Below are 16966 nucleotides of genomic sequence, written 5' to 3' on the forward strand. Positions count from 1 at the left end.
TCTGGTGAATTTAACAGTGCTCTGATAGAGACCATCACGCATTCATATTTTAGGTTTTTGACGCTGGCAGGGATCTCTGACATTCTCTCTACATGATATGATTGGCAGTCATGTAGATGTGAGTTATTGTCTGATCCTTAGAACCCAGAGGTCTACTTAACTATAGAAGTATCTCTTCCATTTAGGCTCTTCTTTAAAGAATTCAGTTCTAATTATTTCTTTTCAACAGATCTTTTTGAGATATCCATTATATGTTCATCCCTAAAAAAAAAAAAAAAAATGCTGAGGTCAATTGGATTTGGTCTTGACTTCAAAGAACTTATATTGAAGAAAGCAATATTCAATTCCGACTAGGTCAAAGCCTCCACTGTCTCTATTTGTCTTTTTTCAGACATCAAAATTAATTAGGTTTGATTAAATGAAAAATTAAAAATCATTTGATTATTTAAAAGTCTAGAATCAGTTTAGTCCTTAGAGAAAATTATAAAACAGCCAAAGAATTTAATTCCTATGGCTGCTGATCTTCCTCTGTTCTTTCCTTTTTGAGCATGGGTTCTTGTCTATCTCAAACAACCAGTCTCTCTTTTCTTTTCCATAATTACCCTTCTCATCAAAGCTTGTTTTTAAAGACCTGATAAATATATTTTACTCCAAGCAGTAAATGGTTAGCAGAACAGCTATCTTCAATAGAATCCCCTTTCAAGGATATTTACATTTTAACACTAAACAGAAACCTGGAACTAATGCAATGAGTCTTGTAGAATTTAAGGAGTCATTTAGTGAGCAGGGAAAGATTTGTGGGTGATTTAAACTTTGATGCTCCTCAAATTAATCATACCATTTAAGTTGTCACCTGTACTACCAATAAGACAGGAAAAGACTGGCCAATATTTCTTTCCAGTACTTTCTAGTTCAGAAGCTCAGATCTTCATAAGAGTGAAAGTAAAGCACTCTGAAGTTTTTGTTGTAAATGTTATTTGCCATTGGCATTGAAGAGACTGTTCATCATTAAAGATCATCTGAACAAATGTCACTTCAAACCACTTCAAAGTTTTTTTTCCTTGCTTCATAATGTTTTACTTATTGTAGGCAAGTTAAATTACTGTACCAAAGAAGTAAACATATCTGTGCACTTAGCTCTTTCCCGAATTGTAAATATTAGAGATGTCACAAAATAAAACATCACGTGCTTTAAAACATAAGATTAAATTTTTTTCCATGCTAGTTCTTTGTCTGCTTTTAACAAAAACATATGGAAAATGCTGTACAGGAATCTTCCCTATTTTTTTAAGCATAGTAATATCAGTTTTGAGCACTAAACCCATGCTTCCTCCCAGTTCTGGCAGCAAACCACCTTCAAATTTGGTAGCAGGATAGTTAGAATATTTGTTGATTCAGCTGTTAACCTCCCTGGACTACTGAGATTGCCAAATAGTTGAGTTTTGGATGATGTTCTTGGTAAGTGGGGCCAGCTCACAAAATGAGCCAAGACCACTAATCAGAGGGATACCAGCTGTGGTCAAGCAGTGGGTCCTCTTTTTCCCCTAGGGTGGTCTTCACTAGAGACAAATACCAAAGTTCATTTGGACAGTCTGCTCATATCAAACAAAGGCATGCTTCTAAATGTCCATTTTAGCACCTCAGTGGACTTTACTTGGGTAAGGCAGCCTGCAGCCAGTTGAGTAGATCTTAGTCCAGATGGATCCCCTTTACTTAAACAAGTTACTTCTGAACAAAGAAGTATCACTTGGGATTGGTTGAGTAATTTGATGTTTTTAGTTATTATTCAAAAACCGGTGCTGAAAGAAAATGTGATCAAATCAGTCAATAACAAATCATTTCTTGAGTTTCTACTGTGTAAGACCTATGACTAGTAAACACTATAGGATATATACAAAAATAATATATTGTCTATAATTTGGGGCAATTTATAGTCTATTTTGGAAAAAGAAGATATATATATATATATATATATATATATATTTATACTGTCAGAGAGTGGCAAAGGCATCATGTAAGAAATAAGTAGTTATTATAGTTCAGTGTTAGTAGAGAGATTAACATGAGATGGAAGGATTAGGGAAGGGTTCATGGAAAAGATGGATCTTGAATTAGATTGTTGAATAAATGGCAGGAAAAGGGGAGGGCATTCCTGGCAGGGTAAACCACATGAGCAGAGCCTAGACATCTGGGTAATATGGATAGTGGATTTATAGATCAGTGAATCAAACTGACTAGCTGACGCAGATTCCTTGTGTAGGTATAGAGTGATAGATAAGGTTATAAAACTAGGCTGGTGCCAAATTACATAAGACCTTTGATTCCAAGTGATATCAAGGCAGAGTGTTCAGTAGCTAGATAGTGAAGCCTAATATTACAGTTCTTGTATTGTGAAAAATATGGAACCTGCCCCCCGATCTCCCAAATGAACCAGCCAAAGTTTTATTGATTTGCCTGGTTTCTGCCCATAGTGGCCACAAATTTCTGTCCTTTCATAGTGTAGGTGGGAGTCTCCATAACTGTTGTCTGAAAGAGGACAGAATCTCCTGCCTACCCAGGATGAATCTTAGTACTATTAGTTGCTATTACTAACAGTACTTAGTACTGTTGTTACATTGAGGTTGACCTGAGGTTGCTCACTAGATTAATGAAGAAATCTTCCCACCCAGAGGAAAGTTAGCAACAACTAAGACAACTGTCTTTGAAGATACTTTCTGTTCCCAGTACTTGGTCTATAACTATCTCTTCCAATTCCTCCTTTTAGCAGGCAATACAGTAGAGGACCATTTATTGCCCGATTGACTGTACAATTTGGTTAACATGTTCACTTCCTATTCCCATGGACTTCCCTCAAATCTCATTAATGATGTGGTAAGGCCTTCACACTTCCTCTTCCAGAAAGCTGTGTCTCCATTAGTATCCCATTCTCATCACCAGAACTGTCAGAGACTATGAAGGATCCCAAACCTGCCAGTTAGCCTGATAGTTTCACAGATTTCTCTTAGAAGACACAAGACTCCTGGGACAGAGACGAAGGACAGTTTATTATTCTTAACAATAGCAGTTTCCAGAGTATCAGCATTTTTGCTCTGATTCACAGAGCCTTTCTTCTCATAGGGTGATGTGAAGAGAGCTAGATGACATTTGCATATGCAGTGGTTGTATTGCATAAGAGGAACTTTGAACTTAGAGAAACTGAATCTTTTATAATGGCCAGTTATAAAAAAAAAAATAATGTATTCCAGAAAGAGATTATTATATGGAAAGTAAGCATTCCTGGGCACCTGGGTGGCTCAGATGGTTAAGCGTCTGCCTTCGGCTCAGGTCATGATCCCAGGGTCCTGGGATCGAGTCCCGCATCGGGCTCTCTGCTCCTTGGGAGCCTGCTTCTCCCTCTGCCTCTCTCTCTCTGTCTCTCATGAATAAATAAATAAAAATCTTTAAAAAAAAGAAAGTAAGCATTCCTGCCTTTTGCTACAGAGGGAGACACTATGGCCATCTTTGCTATATGGAAATCCTTAAAACGATAGACTGGATCAATGGATAGTTAGTAACCCATTTGTATAATGTGCAGAAATGCAAGAGCCTATGGAGGATCGTATACCAGCAGCATGTTAAGTTAAATGTTAGAGGTATAAAGATGGGTAAGATACCTTCATTTTCCTCTACGAGCTCATATTTTCTTGGAAAAAAAGAAATAAACCCTTAATTACTATATAGAGTCATTAGTACTAAATAGCCATATTAACCAAGTTCTATATACATATAAAGGAACAAGCTACTGATTCTGGCTAAGGGGGACCATGAAAGGCTTCACAGATTGTTATATTTGATTTGGCAACAAATTATATGATGAGAGAACCTGGAGTAGGGAGTTAAAGAAGACTTCTAAGAAGTACAGTTGCTTGAGCGAAGACTTGAAGAAATAGTAGTGGCTTATCAAATGGAAACAGAGGGCAATGGTATTCCAGCACAGATATATGAGGAAGCTAGGTGTGTTTAAAAAACTGCATATAATTCAGTGTTTTAGTCAAGTTTGTTTCCATTAAAAATGACAAAACCTACCTCAAACAGTTTTAAGCAGAACTCAGGATTGGCTAATGTAATTAAGAAGTCCAGCAGTGCATGTGCCTAGAGTTTTGGCTGGATACAGGAGTTTGATGAATATAATCAAGATACTCTCCATCTTTTAGCCTTATTTACGTCTGTTGGCTTCATTCACAGGAACATATTATGGAAAAGGTGGCCCTTGGCAATTCTAAGCTTATATTGCCCTCAGAGTTAGCAATCTTAGCAAAAAAAAAAAGAAGCATTCTTCTTTCTTTATAGCTCTAGCAAAAATTCTAAGGTGGATTCCAGCCAATCTGGCTTGGATTACATGATCATCTTTATTTATTTATTTTTTTTATTCTTATGTTAATCCCCATACATTACATCATTAGTTTTAGATGAAGTGTTCCATGATTCATTGTTTGTGCATAACACCCACTGCTCCATGCAGAATGTGCCCTCCTCAATACCCACCACCAGGCTAACCCATCCTCCCACCCCCCTCCCCTCTAGAACCCTCAGTTTGTTTTTCAGAGTCCATCGTCTCTTACATGATCATCTTTAAATCAATCACAGTAATCATGAGGTTGGAATGCTGTAATTGGCAAGATTTGGGTCATTTACTCACCCCTGGAAATTGGGACCGGGACCAGAAGCACATAGACTGCAAATTGAAGAGTAGTTTTTCAGAGAGGGTGAGCATACAAAAAAGAAGATGCTCTCTACATTTTACATCTTTGGTGCCCAGTGTCTACATATTACCATTCTTCCACTTATACAGTTGTTTTTCTTTTTTTAATTAAAGAGCAGAGGGGTAGACTGAGGGAGAGAGCGAATGCCAAGCAGGTTCCACGCCCAGCATGGAGCCCAATGCAGGGCTCAGTCTCACGGCCCTGAGATCATGACCTGAGCCAAAACCAAGAGTTGGATGCTTAACCAGCTGAGCCACCCAGGCGCCCCCCAACACACTTATATAGTTTTTAAAATGCCTCTGGTAACACAGTACAGCCACCCATACAGTTGAAAATATACTCTTCCTCTCCAAAGGAAGATAACCCAATGATCACTTATTGCTCGTAGCCTCAAGGCCAGGTTCTTGGAGTAAAGTACATTCTTTTCAGTGAGGCCTGAATCTCAGATAATCAGTATGGTTTTAGAAGGAAAACAAAGTAGCCACAATATTCATTCCATTTGGAGAAACTGGAGAATAGGAAAGAAGGTAGAGTGGCCCAGGCCCATGGCTGTGCATTTAAAAGAAAAGTAGGCAATTGATATATGCCAGTTCCTCATAACAATATAAATCAACGTTTTAAAATCATCTAACTTCCCACTCCTTGCCACAAACTAACACACACTGAAAAAGGGAGAATCTGAGATAAAGGGTTTCCAGAATATACACTGTATGGTATGAGGAAATATTTTTGTTCTCTAGCCTATGTTCAATGCCAAGAATGATGCCTGATACATAGTAACATGTTGAATGAATAAACTGATATTCTTTAATTAAAGACACTTACAAGAATTTTAAATGAGTCAAATATATAGATGTGGGGTACCTAAAATGATACTTATCCAAAGGTAAGTATCAAATCATAGTCCTGTTATTACTTCCAAAACAATTTGAAATCTGAGCTTCCCTGATTTTTATCTGGGGACAAGTTTTCTAAGGGTCTTTAAATGGTTGCAAACTGTTGTCTACCAAAGAATGGTGATTATCTAAAACACCCAGTACCAATTACCTTTTGTTTTACACTTTTATTGAGGTGTAATTGACATATAACGAACTACATATACTTAAATTGTGCAATTTGATAATTTTTGACATATGTGTAACTCATGAAACCATTGCCAAAATCAAGATAGTGAACAAATCCATCAAATCCCAAAATTTCTGGGGCATCTGGGTGATTCAGTTGGTTAAGCATCCAACTCTTGGTTTTGGCTCAGGTCATAATCTCAGGGTCCTGAGACTGAGCCCCGTGTTGGTTCCATGCTCAGCTAGAGTCTGCTTGAGATTCTCTCTCTCCCTCTTTCTCCCCTTTCCCCCTTCCCCTGCTTGTGAGCTTTCTCTTGCTCTCAAATAAATCAATACATACATAAATAAAATCTTTCTAAAAATCCCAAAATTTCTTTGTTCACCTTTGTAATTCTTCCTTTCTGTCTCTCATGTTCCTCCCATCCCCAGTCTATCACTGATCTGCTTTTCGTCACTATAGGTTATCCAAATCTAAGGGTCAAATAATGGTCAAAATAGTTTACCTTAAAATTAGAAGTTTAGTATAGCTTTGTGTGGATTTCAGTAAAATAAAAATGGACTTTCCAATTGATTTTGTAGAGTGACTTCAAACATACTGATAATATTATTTAAACAAAGTCTTATTAAACAAGTCAGAGAGTGTATGTTGTGTTATAAGGAATTTTCATTGTCTTTATTGTTTCTGGATTTTCTCTGCTGAGTTTTTAGGATGCTACATATTAATGGAATTCAGCTGTGCTATATTTACTATTCAAAAATATAGAATTGCAAAACAGAAAATACATGAATAGCAGTAATCATTTACAAAGATTGCAAAGATTTTCAATGATATCATAATGAAAAAAAAAATCCGTTTTTATGGTTTTTAGCTCTAAAACAGCAAAAGGCAGTGAAAGAAAGCCAGATACCTTGATGAATTCCTTATTTTGCCTTTATTTTTCCAGAGGCTCGTATTTTCTATTTGTGGTTTTCCCAGAAGACAGAACAGTTCCTTAATTTGCAGTTTCATGCTGCTCTGTGCTTAAATTTCATTTCTATAGTTTCCTGGGAAAGTGAATTTATTAGTTCTGCCTTGTCAAATATTTTTTTTTGGCGTTAACTTTTATATGGATTATTCTCACTCCGAAAAGGTCATTTTAATCCTTTTTTTTTTTATTACTTTCTTATTTGGATTCACCATATTACTGACATGGCACGTACTTCCACAAATGCTAAAGAGCAAAATCTTATGATTGTTTTTTGGATCCATTTCTCAAATGGAATTCTCCCCTTACAGAACCTCTCTCCCTCTGACTGCATTCTTTCTTGTTTGCGATTGTTACAATCCTATCTATAGAAGCTATGCTACTTGGGTTTTTTGGGCAGTGTTTTGTTTGTTTTTTTGACAAAGAATAACTTTGAAACTGCAAAACTGAAAATATAATTATTCAAACAATTCATTTTTAATTTGGTCATCAATTGAAGCGGTCAAATCTTTATTGAATATACTGTATCCAAGCACCAAACTAGGCTTTGAATAACTTTGCCCTTTAGGAGTCCATAATTTATGTGTTGCACTAGCTTGAATGATTTATTAATTTTATCCTGTTTTATTTTTATTTTTATTTTTTAAAGATTTTATTTATTTATTTGACAGAGACCACGAGAGAGGGAACACAAGCAGGGGGAGTGGGAGAGGGAGAAGCAGGCTTCCCGCTGAGCAGGGAGCCTGATGTGGGACTCCATCCCAGGACCCTGGGATCATGACCTGAGCCGAAGACAGCCGCTTAATGACTGAGCCACCCAGGCACCCTTTATCCTGTTTTAATATGATTGTTTTTATAAGAGATATATTCATTTCTACTTTGTTCAGACTTATAAACTACTTAAGATAAATTTAAGCCAACTGTATTGTGTTCATGTGTATTTAAAGTATGATCGATATAAAAATCAATGAAAATTTGAGAATTTTCAAAAAAGTTAAATGACCTAAATGATGCTACTGTCTATAACAACATTTTATTTTATTTTTTATTATTAGGTAGTTCATTTGTTTAATTATTATTTTTTTAATTTAAATTTTGTGTTAACTGTATGTAGTTAACATACAGTGAAATATTGGTTTCTGGAGTAGAATTCAGTGATTCATCACTTCCATACAATACCCAGTGCTCATCACAAAAAGGCCCTCCTTACTACCCATCATTCATAGCCCATCCCCCACTCACCTCTCCTCCAGCAACCCTCAGTTTGTTCTCTATCATTAAGAGTTTCTTATGGCGGGGTGCCTGGGTGGCTCAGTCGTTAGCGTCTGCCTTCGGCTCAGGTCATGATCCCAGGGTCCTGGGATTGAGCCCCGCATTGGGCTCCCTGCTCCACGGGAAGCCTGTTTCTCCCTCTCCCTCTCCCCCTGCTTGTGATCCCGCTCTCACTGTGTCTCTCTCTGTCAAATAAATAAATAAAATCTTTAAAAAAAAAAAAAAGACTTTCTTATGGCTTGTGTCCGTCTCTCCTTTTTTTCTTTTCCCCCTCCCCATATGTTCATCTGTTTTCTTTCTTAAATTCCACATATGAGTGAAATCGTATGGTATTTGTCTTTCTCTAGCTGACTTACTTCACTTAGCATAATACTCTGTAGTTCCATTCATGTCACTGCAAATGGCAAAATTTCATTATTTTTGATGGCTGAGTATTATTCCATTGTGTGAGTGTGCATTAAATATATGCATATTATATGTGTGTATGTATATATACCACATCTTCTTTATCCATTCATCAGTAGATGGACACTTGGACTGTTTCCATAATTTCGTTATTGTAGATAATGCCGCTGTAAACATTGGGGAGCACGTATCCCTTTGAATTAGTACTTTTGCATTCTTTGGGTAAATATCTAGTAGTGCCATAGCTGGATCTAGGGTAGTTCTATTTTTAACTTTTTGAGGAACCTCCATACTGTTTTTCAGAGTGACTGCACTAGTTTGCATTTCCACCAACAGTACAAGAAGGTTCCTTTTTCTCCACATTCTTGCCAACACCTATTGCTTCTTGTGTTGTTAATTTTAGCCATTCTGACAGGTGAGTGCTTTTCCTTTATGGTCAGGAACAAGTGAGGGATGTCCATTCTCACCATTTTTATTTGATATAGTACTAGAAATCCTAGCCACAGCAATCAGACAACAAAAAGAAATAAAAGGCTTCCAAATTATTGACATCTGTTGTCTCCTATTCCCCTGGTCTTTGACACTTAATGTCTTTTTAATATTCCTTTACTATTATTTTAATGTTTAAGAAGGAACAGATATTCATGGATATACTTAATATTCCATGTTTACCCAGAAGTCACCTCAATAACTTTTATCTTACTGTTTTATTGAAAAATAAAACACAGATACAAAAACTATATAAAACAAATGTGTATCACAACAGTTGTAAGACAAACACTATTGTGTTTGCTATGCAGGTCAAGAATAGAACTGCCAGTTATCCCCAGAAGCTTTTTTGGATCTCAACCCAACCATAAGCCTTCCTCTCCTCCCAAAAGTTGGCAGTGCTTTTTTCTTTTATGGTTTGTCATTCAAGTCAACTGTAGTGTAGGCTTATTTTGTTACTATGTCTTTCAGTCTACAAGTTCTCTTTCCATTTCCCTTTTCCCCCTTACAAATTAGCTGTTAAAGATCCCTGGTCATGTGACCTGGGTAGTCACATACAGAGGCCTGGCCATATTCAGTTTTCTTTGTTTTTGGTGAAACTATAGGTGATACTGTATTCTTTCATCAGAAAGCACATAATGTCTAGTTCCTTTTTTTATGATGTTAGTAACAGTTGATTATTCAACTGCCCAGATGTATTAGATTTAGGTGGTTGCAAAATGGAGATATTTTTGCTGTATCATTTCTTTTTTATTTGTTGGCTGAATACATTCCCTCATCTAATATTTGGTTAGTAGTGGCACAGTATATATGGGAAAGTAGAATAAATGCTCAATTCTTCACCTTTACCGATTTTCAAAATAAGGAGTTGACTTCCTTTCATCCTCTAAAAGTGGGCAGTTCTTTAATTGTATCATTAAAACTCATGAATTTAAACATATTTGATATGTTTCAATCCATTGCAGTTCTTATCCTTATTGAAGTTCATATTATCCCATATCTGCTCAGTGGGATCCTCTTCAAGCCCCCTCGGTTCTTTTATCATAACTCTCGATTTGACATCTTTTATAGTCTTTTTGCTTTCTGGAATGACAAGGTGTTTCAGGTTCATCAGGAGGATGTACAGGAACTATGAATTTATCCATGGGGATCCTCTGAACCAGTGGTTATAAACCAATACCCAGGGACCAAAAGTAGCTACCAGACTTGTCAGGTTCTTTTTGTTTGTTTGTTTTGTTTTTTTCTGAGAGAAACAAGTCAGTCACCTGACAGTGACAACTACAAAATACATTTTTTAGCACTTACTATGTACCAGGTGTTGTACTAGTTGCTGGAAATATTATAGTTCATAAAACATAAAACTACCTTCAAAGAGTTTACAATCTGATGAGGAAAATAATATAAGCCATAACGCTACATTAAGTGACCTTGTAGGACTCTAGGATAGTGTGAGAGTTCTTAGAAGAGAACTAACTCATGGTTTGGGGATCAAAGAAGCCAAATATCATTCAGTTTTCTTGGTTTGTCTGCCTTTTATTCCTCCTTATGTTCATTTATTTTGTTTCTTAAATTCCACATATGACTGAAATCATATGGTATTTGTCTTTCTCTGGCTGACTCATTTCACTTAGCATAATACTCAGTAGCTTCATCCATGTCATTGCAAATGGCAAGATTTCATTTCTTTTATGGCTGAGCAATATTCCATTATATATCCTACATCTTCTTTATCCATTCATTAGTTGATGGATATTTGGGCTCCTTCATAATTTGACTACAGAGAACAAATTGATGGTTACTGGAGGGGAGGTGGGCAGGGGGATGGGTTAAAGAGGTAATAGGTATTAAGGAGGACACTTGTGATGAGCACTGGGTCTTGTATGTAAGTGATGAATCACTAAATTCTACACCTAAAACTAATATTGCACTGTATGTTAATTAGCTGGAATTTAAATAAAACTTGGAAAAATATTATTCAATTTTCTATTCTATTTAAAACATAAGTCTTCCAGGTGAAGAAAGATGAGGGAAAATTATTTAGGCAGACAGAGAAGGCATAGGTGAACCTGATTTTTTCTTTCATTAGAAAAGCAATGAACAAGTCTATATTAAACAATTCTGTTGCTAAACTTAAATCTGATCCTATGACCAGTTTTTCTGTTACCACTGTCTTTTCTCTTGCCAGAAATGTCCCTAAGTAATATTTTTCTCTATAGAATACAAGTTTTAAATCAGAGCCAAGGCATTTCTGTCCTAATCTGGACTGGATGAGTTAGTATCACTTTCTTTTGATTTTTCTTTCCAGGATGAGTATTCCAGAATCATCCTTGCAGTTCCATGTAACTTGTGGGCATTTTTATTACCATGATATTTACTTCTTCACTGAACTACCTTTTCTAGCTTACATTCATATTTACTTGTAACTTTTACTTTTTAAGATGCTGATTTTTGGGGCACCTGTGTGGCTCAGTCAGTTAAGTATCTGACTTTGGCTTAGGTCATGATCTCAGGGTTCTCGGTTGGAGTCCCACATTGGGCTCCTGCTCAGCAGGGAGTCTGTTTCTCCCTCTGCCCCTCCTCCCACTCCTTCTCTCTCTCTCTCAAATAAATAAAATAAAATATTTTTTAAAAAGATGCTGATTCTTGTACTCGTCTTACCTTCTGTTCCTTTGCCCAAGTCAGCAGGAAATACTGAAACAGCTTTATCTGTGACAAAATCAATAGAGGTAAAACTGCACATATTATCTTATTCTCATTATTAAAACTGATCATGATGAATCACATTCTAATTCATTATTTCAGTGAGAACATTGATTGATCTAACCATTTTAGAGCAACGTTCTAGACCTTTCCCCAGCACAGATTTTATTTAACACTATAGCTCCTTTCTATTTCTTGAGCCAACTATGTTAGGCTGCTAAAATACAATTTCCAAAAAGGTAAAATTGTGATTCTTAGGCAAATATAAAGTAAACATGGGTGTGAAAAAATTTTTTGAACTCATTAATTAATGATGAAACCATAAGATATTAAGATGAGTTTGATGAGCATTTGAAGAGCTAAGTATTGATTATTAAAAATGGGAATGTTAGAATAAGATAATTAAATTAGATACAAAACTGATTAATGTCTTGTATATTAACCCATAACCTTTATGGTTATTTTTTTCATCAGACAAAAGTTATTTGCATTTCTAACTAACAAAAATCTACAAGTTAACATTTGGTTAGTAAACAATGAATCTAACAAATTACATTCCCCTAATCCTTGGGTGACCATGTGTCCTGTAGGTCATTGAAAGGACCTATTATGAACCTTTTTGCCTTTTTCCATGTTGTGGATGGTTTTGGATTAAGACTTTGGTTCTCTTAGACTGGATTAAAGAGTTTTCTTTGGGTCTGAAGATTTTGAATAACTGGTGAAGAACTGGTGAAGTAACTGTCAGTTTTGTATTCCAGTGTTAAACAACTGCCTAATAATAGACCTTTAATACTGAGTTTTTGAGCAGTATAAATTACTTTAACTGGGAATGAGAGAATGGCAAAGGAAATTTTCATATGCTTATTGGATTTATAGTAATGGCTGTTGAGTAAATTCTCTATATTTTTATGTTCCCTAGGGTTTTCCAGGAGATATTGGGATTCCTGGACAAAATGGCCCTGAAGGATCAAAGGTAAAAAAAAAAAAAAAAAAAAGAAGAAGAAAGAAAGAAAGAAAAGGAAAGAAAAAGAAAAAAGTATTATATCTAGAGTTTTCTAATCTCACATTTCAATGAATGGTTAAAAAAAAGACTTTAGGAATATCAGAACATGTCTGGATGTTTTTGAGCTGTCTCAGGTGTGTTTAATAAACTGTAGAGCTTATTTTAAGATAATCAGGAAGTAGTTTGCATGTTTGGTTGTTCTTTCGGCACCCTTTGTTTAGCTAGAGTATATTATCCAACTTCTTGGGTTCAGGTCATGGAAAATGATTTTCCTTGTTTGGTATGGACATAGATTAGGGGGATAATATTTTCAAAAAACATAAATCACTGAAAAAGGATTTCTTGGAAGAGATGAAAAAAACCTAAAAAGCCATAACCTATGATGTACAGATAAGAGTTTTCTGGCCACTGAAACCCTTTAGGGTCTATAAAATATCCTCTGATTAAAATACAAGAAAGTCTACGGTGTCCTGGAATTTATACACAGTACAAAATAACTGAAGAACCCTAAGCATTTTTAACTTCCTTTACTGTTGTTGTGTATATATTACTAGAAATTAGCATTATTTATTTATTTATTTATTTTATTTATAGAAGTATAATTATGATATATTATACCCTATTAGTTTCCTATGTACATCATAGTGATTTGACAACTTAAAATACTATGAAATGATCGCCACAATAAATATAGTTACTGTCACCATATAAAGTTATTGAAATATTATTGACTTTGTTCTCTATTCTGTACATGATCTCTCCATAACTTGATATTTTCTAACTAGAAGTTTGTAACTCTTAAGTCTTTCACATATTTTGCCTCCCTACTCTGACCCCTGTCCTCTGTGGTAATCAACAGTTTGTTTCCTGCCCCTGTGAATCTGTTTTTATTTTGTTTTATTTGTTCATTTTTGTTTTCTAGATTCTATGGTAAATGAAATCATATGATATTTGCCTTTGTCTGACTTATTTCACTTAGTGTAATACCCTCTAGGTCCATCTATGTTGTTACAAATGGCAAGATTTCATCATTTTTTATGGTGGAGCAATATTTTGTTGTATATATCTACCTCATCTTTTTTATGATTTCTTAAAATTTTATTTTATATGTTATGTTATCACCATACATTATATCATTAGTTTTTGATGTAGTGTTCCATGATTCATTGTTTGCATATAACACCCAGTGCTCCATTCAATATGTGCCCTCTTTAATACCCATCACCAGGCTAACCCATCACCCCACCCCCCTCCCCTCTAGAACCCTCAGTTTGTTTCTCAGAGTCCATAGTCTCTCATGGTTCGTCTCCCCCTCCAATTTCCCCCCTTCATTTTTACCTTCCTACTATCTTCTTCTTTTTTTTTTTTTTTAACATAAAATGTATTATTTGTTTCAGAGGTACAGGTCTGTGATTCAACAGTCTTACACAATTCACAGCGCTCACCATAACACATACCCTCCCCCATGTCTGTCACCCCGCCATCCCAATCCTCCCATCCCTCACCACTCCAGCAACCCTCAGTTTGTTTCCTGAGATTAAGAATTCCTCACATCAGTGAGATCATATGATACATGTCTTTCTCTGATTGACGTATTTCGCTTAGCATAATACCCTCTAGTTCCATCCACATTGTTGCAAATGGCAAGATTTCGGGGTTTTTTTTTTTTGATGGCTGCGTAATATTCCATTATGTATATCTATACCACATCTTCTTTATCCATTCATCTGTTGATGGACATCTTGGCTCTTTCCATAGTTTGGCTATTGTGGACATTGCTGCTATAAACATTGGGGTGCACATACCCCTTTGGATCACTACATTTGTATCTTTGGGGTAAATACCCCATAGTGCCATTGCTGGGTCATAGGGTAGCTCTATTTTCAACTTTTTGAGGAACTTCCATACTGTTTACCAGAGTGGCTGCACCAGCTTGCATTCCCACTAACAGTGTAAGAGGGTTCCCCTTTCTCCGCATCCTCGCCAACATCTGTGATTTCCTGACTTGTTAATTTTAGCCATTCTGACTGGTGTGAGGTGGTATATCTCATTGTGGTTTTGATTTGGATTTCCCTGATGCCGAGCGATGTTGAGCACTGTTTCATGTGTCTGTTGGCCATTTGGATGTCTTCTTTGGAAAAATGTCTGTTCATGTCTTCTGCCCATTTCTTGATTGGATTCTTTGTTCTTTGGGTGTTGAGTTTGATAAGTTCTTTATAGATTTTGGAGACTAGCCCTTTATCTGATATGTCATTTGCAAATATCTTTTCCCATTCTGTTGGTTGTCTTTTGGTTTTGATGACTGTTTCCTTTGCTGTGCAAAAGCTTTTTATCTTGATGAAGTCCCAATAGTTCATTTTTGCCCTTGCTTCCCTTGTCTTTGGCGATGTTGCTAGGAAGAAGTTGCTGCGGCTGAGGTCGAAGAGGTTGCTGCCTGTGTTCTCCTCTAGGACTTTGATGGACTCCTGTCTCACATTTAGGTTTTTCAACCATTTTGAGTCTATTTTTGTGTGTGGTATAAGGAAATGGTCCAGCTTCATTCTTCTGCATGTGGCTGTCCAATTTTCCCAACACCATTTGTTCAAGAGACTGTCTTTTTTCCATTGGACATTCTTTCTTGCTTTGTCGAAGATTAGTTGACCATAGAGTTGAGGGTCCATTTCTGGGCTCTCTTTTCTGTTCCACTGATCTATGTGTCTGTTTTTGTGCCAGTACCATGCTGTCTTGATGATGACAGCTTTGTAATAGAGTTTGAAGTCTGGAATTGTAATGCCACCAGCTTTGCTTTTATTTTTCAACTTTCCTCTGGCTATTCGGGGTCTTTTCTGGTTCCATACAAATTTTAGGATTATTTGTTCTAGCTCTGTGAAAAAAACTGATGGTATTTTGATAGGGATTGCATTAAATGTGTAGATTGCTCTAGGTAGCATTGACATCTTCACAATATTTGTTCTTCCAATCCATGAGCATGGAACGTTTTTCCATTTCTTTGTGTCTTCCTCAATTTCTTTCATGAGTATTTTATAGTTTTCTGAGTACAGATTCTTTACCTCTTTGGTTAGATTTATTCCTAGGTATCTTATGGTTTTGGGTACAATTGTAAATGGGCTCGACTCCTTAATTTCTGTTTCTTCTGTCTTGTTGTTGGTGTAGAGAAATGCAACTGATTTCTGTGCATTGATTTTATATCCTGCCACTTTACTGAATTCCTGTATGAGTTCTAGAAGTTTTGGTGTGGAGTCTTTCGGATTTTCCACATAAAGTATCCTATTGTCTGCAAAGAGTGAGAGTTTGACCTCTTCTTTGCTGATTCGGATGCCTTTTATTTCTTTTTGTTGTCTGATTGCTGTGGCTAGGTCTTCTAGTACTATGTTGAATAGCAGTGGTGATAGTGGACATCCCTGCCATGTTCCTGACCTTAGGGGGAAAGCTCTCAGTTTTTCCCCATTGAGAATGATATTTGCTATGGGTTTTTCATAGATGGCTTTTATGATATTGAAGTATGTACCCTCTATCCCTATACTCTGAAGAGTTTTGATCAAGAAAAGATGCTGTACTTTGTCAAATGCTCTTTCTGCATCTATTGAGAGGATCATATGATTCTTGTTCTTTCTTTTATTAATGTATTGTATCACATTGATTGATTTGCGGATGTTGAACCAACCTTGCAGCCCAGGAATAAATCCCCCTTGGTCATGGTGAATAATCCTTTTAATATACTGTTGGATCCTATTGGCTAGTATTTTGGTGGGAATTTTTGCCTCCATGTTCATCAGGGATATTGGTCTGTAATTCTCCTTTTTGATGGGGTCTTTGTCTGATTTTGAGATCATAAAATAAGTTTGGAAGTTTTCCTTCCATTTCTATTTTTTTGGAACTGTTTCAATAGAATAGGTATTAATTCTTCTTTAAATGTTTGGTAGAATTCCCCTGGGAAGCCATCTGGCCCTGGGCTCTTGTTTGTTGGGAGATTTTTGATGACTGCTTCAATTTCCTTAGTGGTTATGGGTCTGTTCAGGTTTTCTATTTCTTCCTGGTTCAGTTTTGGTAGTTTATACATCTCTAGGAATGCATCCATTTCTTCCAGGTTATCTAATTTGCTGGCATAGAGTGGCTCCTAATATGTTCTTATAATTGTTTGTATTTCTTTGGTGTTGGTTGTGATCTCTCCTCTTTCATTATTGATTTTATTTATTTGGGTCATTTCTCTTTCCTTTCTGATAAGTCTGGCCAGGAGTTTATCAATCTTATTAATTCTTTCAAAGAACTAGCTCCTAGTTTCGTTGATCTGTTCTACTGTTCTTTTGGTTTCTATTTCATTGATTT

At 36.1% G+C, this 16966-nt stretch overlaps 1 protein-coding gene across 1 annotated transcript in view; it reads left to right on the top strand.

Annotated features, from left to right (window-relative positions):
- COL24A1 (collagen type XXIV alpha 1 chain) overlaps nucleotides 1-16966 on the top strand; it is a 391807-nt gene that overhangs the window by 152142 nt on the left and 222699 nt on the right. Inside the window, exon 21 of the mRNA XM_035018127.1 lies at nucleotides 12557-12610. Coding sequence (XP_034874018.1) covers nucleotides 12557-12610 — 54 coding nt within the window. The remainder of the gene's footprint in view (nucleotides 1-12556; nucleotides 12611-16966) is intronic.

Source organism: Mirounga leonina, unplaced genomic scaffold (assembly GCF_011800145.1).
Source record: "Mirounga leonina isolate KUSES-001 unplaced genomic scaffold, KU_Mleo_1.0 Mir_173, whole genome shotgun sequence".
NCBI lineage: Eukaryota > Metazoa > Chordata > Mammalia > Carnivora > Phocidae > Mirounga > Mirounga leonina.